The 10000-nt window shown below is 43.9% G+C and overlaps 1 protein-coding gene across 1 annotated transcript in view; it reads right to left on the minus strand.

Annotated features, from left to right (window-relative positions):
• Nucleotides 1–10000, minus strand: part of arhgef2 (rho/rac guanine nucleotide exchange factor (GEF) 2) — a 194337-nt gene that overhangs the window by 47499 nt on the left and 136838 nt on the right. The window contains exons 17-19 of the mRNA XM_034173482.1: nucleotides 5523–5564; nucleotides 5308–5358; nucleotides 4942–5229 (exon numbers count right to left, since the gene is read on the minus strand). Coding sequence (XP_034029373.1) covers nucleotides 4942–5229; nucleotides 5308–5358; nucleotides 5523–5564 — 381 coding nt within the window. The remainder of the gene's footprint in view (nucleotides 1–4941; nucleotides 5230–5307; nucleotides 5359–5522; nucleotides 5565–10000) is intronic.

Genomic DNA, 10000 nt, shown 5'->3' on the forward strand with positions numbered 1-10000 from the left:
GATGGTTCAGGGTCACCTGATCCAGCCCTAACTATAAGCTTTAGCAAAAAGGAAAGTTTTAAGCCTAATCTTAAAAGTAGAGAGGGTGTCTGTCTCCCTGATCTGAATTGGGAGCTGGTTCCACAGGAGAGGAGCCTGAAAGCTGAAGGCTCTGCCTCCCATTCTACTCTTACAAACCCTAGGAACTACAAGTAAGCCTGCAGTCTGAGAGCGAAGCGCTCTATTGGGGTGATATGGTACTACGAGGTCCCTAAGATAAGATGGGACCTGATTATTCAAAACCTTCTAAGTAAGAAGAAGAATTTTAAATTCTATTCTAGAATTAACAGGAAGCCAATGAAGAGAGGCCAATATGGGTGAGATATGCTCTCTCCTTCTAGTCCCCGTCAGTACTCTAGCTGCAGCATTTTGAATTAACTGAAGGCTTTTTAGGGAACTTTTAGGACAACCTGATAATAATGAATTACAATAGTCCAGCCTAGAGGAAATAAATGCATGAATTAGTTTTTCAGCATCACTCTGAGACAAGACCTTTCTGATTTTAGAGATATTGCGTAAATGCAAAAAAAAAATCCGCGGATCCGTGGAGAATTTCATCCCTGTTGTTTCTGTTTCCCCCTCAAGGCCCCTGCATGGGTAATGGGTGATGTATGTTCCAGTTTCCCGTCAAGGCCCCTGCGTGGGTAATGGGTGATGTTTGTTCCTGTTTCCCGTCAGGACCCCTGCGTGGGTAATGGGTGATGTTTGTTCCTGTTTCCCGTCAGGACCCCTGCTTGGGTAATGGGTGATGTTTGTTCCTGTTTCCCGTCAGGACCCCTGCTTGGGTAATGGGTGATGTATGTTCCAGTTTCCCGTCAAGGCCCCTGCGTGGGTAATGGGTGATGTTTGTTCCTGTTTCCCGTCAGGACCCCTGCGTGGGTAATGGGTGATGTTTGTTCCTGTTTCCCGTCAGGACCCCTGCTTGGGTAATGGGTGATGTTTGTTCCTGTTTCCCGTCAAGGCCCCTGCGTGGGTAATGGGTGATGTTTGTTCCAGTTTCCCGTCAGGACCCCTGCGTGGGTAATGGGTGATGTTTGTTCCTGTTTCCCGTCAGGACCCCTGCGTGGGTAATGGGTGATGTTTGTTCCTGTTTCCCGTCAAGGCCCCTGCGTGGGTAATGGGTGATGTTTGTTCCAGTTTCCCGTCAGGACCCCTGCGTGGGTAATGGGTGATGTTTGTTCCTGTTTCCCGTCAGGACCTCTGCGTGGGTAATGGGTGATGTTTGTTCCTGTTTCCCGTCAAGGCCCCTGCGTGGGTAATGGGTGATGTTTGTTCCTGTTTCCCGTCAGGACCCCTGCGTGGGTAATGGGTGATGTTTGTTCCTGTTTCCCGTCAAGGCCCCTGCGTGGGTAATGGGTGATGTTTGTTCCTGTTTCCCGTCAAGGCCCCTGCGTGGGTAATGGGTGATGTTTGTTCCAGTTTCCCGTCAAGGCCCCTGCGTGGGTAATGGGTGATGTTTGTTCCAGTTTCCCGTCAAGGCCCCTGCATGGGTAATGGGTGATGTTTGATCCTGTTTCCCGTCAAGGCCCCTGCGTGGGTAATGGGTGATGTTTGTTCCAGTTTCCCGTCAAGGCCCCTGCGTGGGTAATGGGTGATGTTTGTTCCAGTTTCCCGTCAAGGCCCCTGTGTGGGTAATGGGTGATGTTTGTTCCAGTTTCCCGTCAGGACCCCTGCGTGGGTAATGGGTGATGTTTGTTCCTGTTTCCCGTCAAGGCCCCTGCGTGGGTAATGGGTGATGTTTGTTCCAGTTTCCCGTCAGGACCCCTGCGTGGGTAATGGGTGATGTTTGTTCCAGTTTCCCGTCAGGACCCCTGCGTGGGTAATGGGTGATGTTTGTTCCTGTTTCCTGTCAGAACCCCTGTGTGGATAAAGGGTGGAGCCGAGCTGTTCTATAAAGTCTTCGTGTTGTGTGAACCAAAACAGAAATAAACGACACGCTGTTGCGTTGTCAAAATGGGAAATTGTTGCTCCTTCTTTCAGCCATCGCAATTTCCACACATGCCTGTATGGTGTCATGAAATCCACAACTGTTGAGTGTGTTTGCTGAGAAAAGCTGAAATTCTGTCTGTCACTTTTTTTTTCATATCGTGACCTGTGGGGTCACATGACCTGCTGGCGGCGGCATAGCGACAGAACGTTTACTGATAGGCTGGTGAACCATGTGACTCGTGGAATGGCAATAAAATGTTTTCTCCTGGTTTTCGCAGCGCGAGCTGCAGAGTTCCGACTCCTTTACTGCTTTTTACGTTTCTAATTTTAAGGAACGCTTTGTTGTTTTTCTCACGTCACTCACCTGTTTACGTTTGTCACGGCGGTACGCAGAATCTCAGCCGCCGTTCAATTTGACGCACGTGGCAGCAAGTACAGATGTGACCTTTGACCTTGAACTCAGGTGAGCGTCTAAATAAAAACTACATCGTCCAGCAACTTCATCTGAGGTCAAGGGTCAAACTGGAGGAAAACATCCACTGTTGTGACGTCAGAGCAACTTTAAAGTAAAACACAGAAGCAAAAACTCAAGGCCACTTTTGGCTCCTTTCAACCTTCCTCACTTGTCTATCCTTCCTCTGTCCCTACTTCCTACGTTGTGAAGGAATATATCCTAAATGTGCTTAAATATGCATTAACCTTTTGTGATTTTTCCCCATTCAGTATCATGATATTATTTATCTTTTATTGAGCTAAAAAATATTGTTACATATATGAGTGTGTTTTAATGTTCAGAAGTCATCATTTATATATTAACAGAGCTTGTTGCTGTTGAAGAACATATTACTCATATGGTCATAGTGATCAATATTTATCAATATTAAACACATAATCAATAGCTGAGGTTGATTACATGATATCTATATATTCAAATACTTTTGAGTTATACGAGGTCTGTTAGAAAAGTATCAGACCTTTTTATTTTATGCAAAAAATATATGGATTTGATTCATATGTTTTTACGTCAGCCAAGCTTGAACCTTTGTGCGCATGCGTGAGTTTTTTCACGCCTGTCGGTTGCGTCATTCGCCCGTGGGCAGGCTTTGAGTGAGCACTGGTCCACCTCTCTCGTCGTTTTTTCATTGCGAGGAAATGGCGGAATGATTTGGGTTTTTTTCCATCAGAATTTTTTCAGAAACTGTTAGAGACAGGCAGCTGGAAACCATTCGAAAAATTTATCTGGCTTTCGGTGAAAATTTTATGGGCTTCACAGAGATTAAGGAGTGTTACTACCGCTTTAAGGACAGCCCACAATGGCGCACGGCACGCTACGCTCTGAGCCGCGATCGACAGACAGAAACCACCAGATTATTTCTAAATGGATGGCTGTGTGGATCCGGGACCGTCGTGTGCAATTTCTCTGGTTATCACAAGAGCTGGACATCAGCCATTTTCCGACAGATTTCACTTTTAACAAGAGATTTTGTCATGAAAAGACCCGCGGAGGCTTCGCGCGTCATGACGGAGCCGCTGATGGAGCGAGACAAAGAACACCTCCGTTTTGGAGTGTCAGAGGACAAGTTGGGACATGCCTATCTCGGCTTTCAGTGGCTTACCAGTCGAGTGAGTATAAGAGAAATTGTGGAGAGCTGGGCATGTCCCAACTTGTCCTCTGACACTCCAAAACGGAGGTGTTCTTTGTCTCGCTCCATCAGCGAATCGGTCGTGACGCGCGAAGCCTCCGCTCGGCTTTCCATGACAAAATCTCGTTAAAAGTGAAATCTGCTTGCCCACAGGCGAATGACGCAACTGACAGGCGTGAAAAAACTCACGCATGCGCACGAAGGTTCAAGCTTGGCTGACGTAAAAACATATGAATCAAATCCATATATTTTTTGCATAAAATAAAAAGGTCCGTTACTTTTCTAACAGACCTCGTATGTTTGAATGCTGTTGAATTGTGTATTGTGTCTACCAAATTAAAGGTATGTTATGTTTATGATTACATTTGACTTTGTTCTAAGATTTGCTTTTGCTCAAATATTAGTTTAGTTTCTTAGCAAGCTGTCATGAAGATATGTGACTTAGATAATCATTTTCAAAAGTCTTGTAAATGTGATGTGTCCCTGTTTCAGTGAGGCCCTGAATATATATTAAGAAATCCGTATGTTGCACACAGCATATGGAACAGTGCTGACCACAAACCATCAGAGAAGGAGACTAAACTGTTTGTTAGAAGGTTGTGCAATTTTGAAATGTGCAAATATTCTTGTAGTATAACCGCGTGATGTAAGTTGCTGACAGTTTTTCAATTAGCAGTTGTTGCCCAAAATTTCTTATCAGTTCAAGAACAGAAGACTTCACAGCGCGTGTGGGCAGGACTATGCCACGAAATAGAGGGATCAAGACCACCCAGATGGAGGACAAAGCCCACGATTATTAGAAAGATGTTGTAGTAGCTTAGGGTATAAATTTAAAAGCCAGCCCACTGTTCGGGGTTCCTCCTTGCTGTCAGCTTGCTGGGACACCAGATTGCTGGTTGGAAGCTTGCAGCTCCTGGGACCCTCAGAACTTCTGGGTATGCTTTTGTTTATCTCACTCATTCTGTAAAACTTAAATTCTGTCAAAATTTGTGACATTTAAATCCTGTTCATTAAATCTCTGAGTGGTGGACTAGCCCTCAGAGTAACTGTGTTCAAATTTAAATAACTGGTCAAAACAATTTTCAAATCAACAGACGTGCGGGATAAGAGGACAGGGGAAAGCGAGGTCACTGGAGACCCCAGAACTATCCCAAGAGTTGTTTTCCTTTCCTCTTCCTAAATGTTTTTTTTTTTTTTACATTTGTAACTGTTTCAGTTTTTCTTCATCAATCCAGGTCAACAACAATTTTTAAAGCAATGCAACTCAGCAATCCCTCAGGATTTGTCGATTTGATTATGAATATGACAGAAAACAACCCGCTGAGCCGACCTGTTCTCCTTTGATGATGGTGCTGTTCTCTCCGTTGCTTCTCCTCCTGCAGCCTAACTCTGCCTCCTCTCTTTTAGGCTCCTCCCCCCTAAGACGGGTTAACTCTTCTTGGAGCAGCTCCACCTGCCGCCGCAGCACTGCTTCACCAACATCCATCCCAGTGTCCCGAGACACTGAACAAGACAGCCGAGGCAGGGGGGCAGAACTCAGAGAGGACAGGGAGGGGCTTGAGACAGAGCCCACCCTGAGAGACAGCTCCAGTATGGAGTCCTGACAAATCACAGCAGCCTGGGGGCGGGGATTAAATGGAAATGAGAAAACCACACAGAAACTGAACATGAATAACTGCTGCTGGTATTCTGATACCTGCAGGTTGTGCAGCTGCGTGCTGAGATGGACCAACCGCTGACGGACCTCCTGGAAACAGCAAACAGCAGAGACCTTTTACCTTTTACAAAACCTGAGCAATGATCCCTGAACAGTAATCCCAAATCTTTCCACAATGACAAATCTGGTGTGAAGATGCACTAAACAGCAACCATGAAGGGCACGAGTGCTCCAAACTACAAAGTCTACATCACCTCAATCAGGTTTTGTTCCTGCAGCTGGTTCCCATTTTTGTCCTAAAAGACAAAATAAGAGATAACACTTTCAGAAAAAAGAAACAACAAAAATAAACTGATTCTTACATTTACCTTATCTTTGATTTGACTTCTATTTATTCTCATGTTCACATTCTCATGTTTTGACAATAACATGACTTCAAAAATCAAAAAATATGGGGTACTGCAGGGTTCTGTATCAGTCCCCCTACTATAATCTCTTTATACAGCACCTCTTGGACAGATACTGTGATGCTATAGAATTACTTTTCATTGCTATGCTGATCACATGCCAATAAATGCAGATAATCTCTCGTACTCTAGTATATAAGGTCACTGACCTCCAAATCATTACTGATTAATTATCTAATTTTGGAACATTAAGACACGATCATTTCATGAGAACTATGGTTGAAGCCAAATGATCCCCTGCCTTTAGATGAAGCTTTCCCACGAGTCCACATTTCATCATGTTGCCAGATTACTAAACAAGGTGGAGGTGTTGCTTTAATTTACAAATCTGGGTTTATCTTAATTGCTCCTTGGGGTCCTAATTTTTATTTATTTGAACATCTGGTCCTCTGCTCTGCTCAGTCTGCCACAAGCAGTCATGATCCAGGGTTCTCCCCAGAAATGTTTAGTATAGTGGTGCTGTAATTATCACCCGAGGCGGCACGTTGTGAGTCATTTTGACTGGTTTTAGATGCACTGAAAGCAAGAATAATAGACAAAAACATGCAAAAAAGAACTTTGATATTACAACATATGTGTCATTTTTAGTCTATGTTAACAAAATAAATAACATTGAAAAGTTTAAAAACACATTAATGTTTGATGGACATATGGACACATTGTACCTTTAATCCAGTCAGACAGGCAGAGTTTTTCTGTCATGTTGAAGGTTTAGTTTTTTCTTTTTATCATTTCTGAGTGGGATCGCACAACAACAAACACCTCTGTGTTGGAAACCATTCAGAAGATTCAGACGGCTTTCGGTGGCTTTTCAGTCGAGTGAGTATCCGAGAAATTGTGTAACAGCTGGACATGCCACAACTTGTCCTGTGAGACTTCCAACACGGACGTGTTTTTTGTTGTGCGCCATGAGCGGCTCCGTCCCTACGCGCGAATTCCTCCACACGTCTTTCATTACAAAATCTCCTGTAACAGTGGAATGTGCTGCAAAAGTGCTGATGTCCACATTTTCTGCGATTTCTCTGGTAGTCAGACGACGTCCCGGATCAACACAGCCTTCACTTTAGAAATGATCTGGTCGTTTCAGCCTGTCGATGGCCGCTCGGAGCGCGGCGTGCCCTCCGCCGCTGTGGGCCGTCTTTAATCCGGTTGTAATGATCCTTAATCTGTGTGACGCCGATAGAATCTTCACCAAAAGCCATCTGAATTTTCCGAATGGTTTCCACCTGGCTGTCTCACACAGTTTCTGAAAAAATTTTCATGGAGCAAAGCGGCAGTCACTCAGCCATTTCCCTGACAATGAAAATCCGACGGAGGGGTGGACCAGTGCTCACTCAAAGCCTGCTCACAGGCGAATGACGCAACCGACAGGCATGAAAAAACTCACGCTTGTGCACGAAGGTTCAAGCTTGGCTGATGTAATCACACGTGATTCAAATCCATAGTTTTTAAAAAAAAATAAAAAGGTTGGATAGTTTTCTAACAGACCTCGTACGTCTGCAATAAGTAAATCTGCTCTTTTAAAGATGAATCCTGGATGAAAAACTTTCTGAATCACAATTTATTGTTTCACTGAGGCTGTGTAGTGAAGATGATTGTTGATTAAAATTGTTTCGCTGCTTTTTTTTTTTTACAGCGTGTAGTGTCTGCTGTTCACACATTTTCCTCCTCTCTCTCTCTCTCTCTTTCTCTCTCTCTCTCTCGCGCTGGCTCCTCCTCTCTGTGAGGGAACGAGAGACTCGTCACTCTCACAACGTATCTGAGCAAACTTTGGAAACATGAAGACTTTCAACTGTAAAATAAAGTCGTAATGTGTCACTAGCTACACAGGCAGAAGGAGCTCTTTTTATTGGAAGACTGTGAAAAGTTTCTGTTCTTTCACTGCTCGGCTGGCTGCCACTGGGGGGGAGGGGAGCAGGCAGCACAAACACATTTATTAATTAAATTTATTAATTGATTTAAAATGTATTAATTGATTAAAAACATATAACGGCACTGTGGTAACAGTATAATGGCACTACGCCGGTGTTTATTTGTCTGGGAGAACCCTGTGATCATAACCCTGTGATGTGCTGCCAGCATGTCACTGGCAGCACACAAGTACACGGACACACGCTGGATATTATTTTATCTCTTGGTCTTCCTGTCCAAAATGTTGTTATTCATGACGCCGTGTTCTCTGACCACAGCCCATCATGTTTGATTTTAGTCTGGACATTGACATGACGATGCCTGTCGTGGGTCATGGGTGTGTTATTAAGCCTGACACCGCTGCTGCTTTTATTCCTCTTTTTAGTGCATTTGAGCAGAATTTGTTAGATTCTGCTGCTTTTGGCACAGAACAGATGATGAACTCTTTTATTTCCACTTGCTCTGAGGTTCTGGATGTTGGTGCTCCCTGTAAAGTCATGCGTTCTAAGCTCAAGAAAGAACCGTGGCTTAATGACATCACGCGCGCAGCTCGGCGTGACTGTCGGAGGGCTGAGCGCAGGTGGAAACAAGACCGTTTGGAGGTTTCAAAAGAGATTCTTAAAGAGAGCTGGAATAATTATCAGAGGGTGACTGAAACTGAAAACAATAAGTATTTTTCAGAATTGATTTTAAACAATCTTGGCAAGCCTCGTATTCTTTTTAAAACAATTGATTCTGTTTTTAATCCCAGTCCGTCCACTTTACTGGAAATCACAAGTGAAACGTGTGAAAAATTTCTCCACTTTTTTATTGATAAGGTTGATGCCATTAGGGCCAATATGTCACCGTCCCCGGTGTGTCATTGTGTAGCAAATCAGTGCTCGTGTGTTTTTAGTAACTTTCAGCCTGTGTCAATGACTGTGCTGACAGGAATAGTTAGGCATCTAAAACCCTCTTCCTGTCCCACTGACCCGGTCCCCCCTCGCTTTTTTAAGGAGGTTTGGGACACCATTGGCTCTTTTGTCAGAGAAATTATTAATAGTGGTCTATCTTGTGGAATTGTGCCTTCCTTTTGTAAAAAAGCTATTGTGGAGCCATTGATCAAAAAACCAGGTTTGGATCCCACGGCTTTTTCAAATTATCAACCTATCTCTAAGTTACCGCTTGTGTCGAAAATTTTAGAGAAATGCGTCTTTGCACAGTTGCAGCCTTTTTTAGATACAAATGGCACATTGGATCCATTTCAATCAGGGTACAAAGCATTTCACAGCACTGAGTCTGCACTTTTAAAGGTTTTTAATGATCTCCTTTTAGCAACTGATTCTGGCAGTTCAGCCATTTTAGTACTTTCAGACCTCACTGCAGCTTTTGACACAGTTGACCACGCAATTCTTTTAGATCGCCTGAGAGACTGTGTGGATGTCAGGGGAACTGTTCTGGAGTGGTTTAGTTCGTATCTGTCGGAGAGGTCTTTCTCTGTCAGGCTGGGGGACTCCACCTCGTCTTCAGCCCCTCTTCATTGTGGAGTCCCCCAGGGTTCTATCCTGGGACCCATCCTTTTTGCTCTTTATCTCCTCCCACTCAAAGAGATTTTTAAAAAACATGACGTGGCCTACCATTTTTATGCTGATGATTCTCAAATCTACATGCCTATCGCTAAAAACAGCCTTTGCCCCCTGACACGCCTACTCGACTGTCTGTGTGAGGTCAGGGCTTGGTTGTCACAGAATTTTTTGAAACTTAATGAGGGCAAGACAGAGGTTATGTTGTTTGGAAGTACCCTCGTTGACTTGGGACCTCTTAAGGATTTTGTACGTCCCAAGGTCACCAGCCTTGGCATCATGATAAACAACAATTTAAAATTTGATAAACAAATCAATGGTGTTTTGAAATCGTGCTTTTATCATCTTCGTCTTTTATCAAAGGTAAAACCGTTTTTATCTTTCAACCTTTTTGAACAAGTTGTGCACTCTTTTATTTCAAGTTGTCTGGACTACTGTAACGCACTTTATTTTGGCATTAGCCAACGGGCTCTTTCCCGTTTGCAGTTAGTCCAGAACGCTGCAGCGTGACTTTTAACAGGAGCCTGGAAGCGTGATCACATAACCCCAATTCTTGCATCTTTGCACTGGCTTCCTATTAATTTTAGAATTGATTTTAAGATTTTACGAGGTCTGTGAGAAAAGTAGCCGACCTTTTCATTTTATGCAAAAAATATATGGATTTGATTCATATGTTTTTACGTCAGCCAAGCTTGAACCTTCATGCGCATGCGTGAGTTTTTCCACGCCTGTCGGTTGCGTCATTCGCCTGTGGGCAGGCTTTGAGTGAGCACTGCTCCACCCCTCTCGTCG

This window comes from Thalassophryne amazonica, chromosome 7, assembly GCF_902500255.1.
Source record: "Thalassophryne amazonica chromosome 7, fThaAma1.1, whole genome shotgun sequence".
NCBI classification, from domain to species: Eukaryota; Metazoa; Chordata; class Actinopteri; order Batrachoidiformes; family Batrachoididae; genus Thalassophryne; species Thalassophryne amazonica.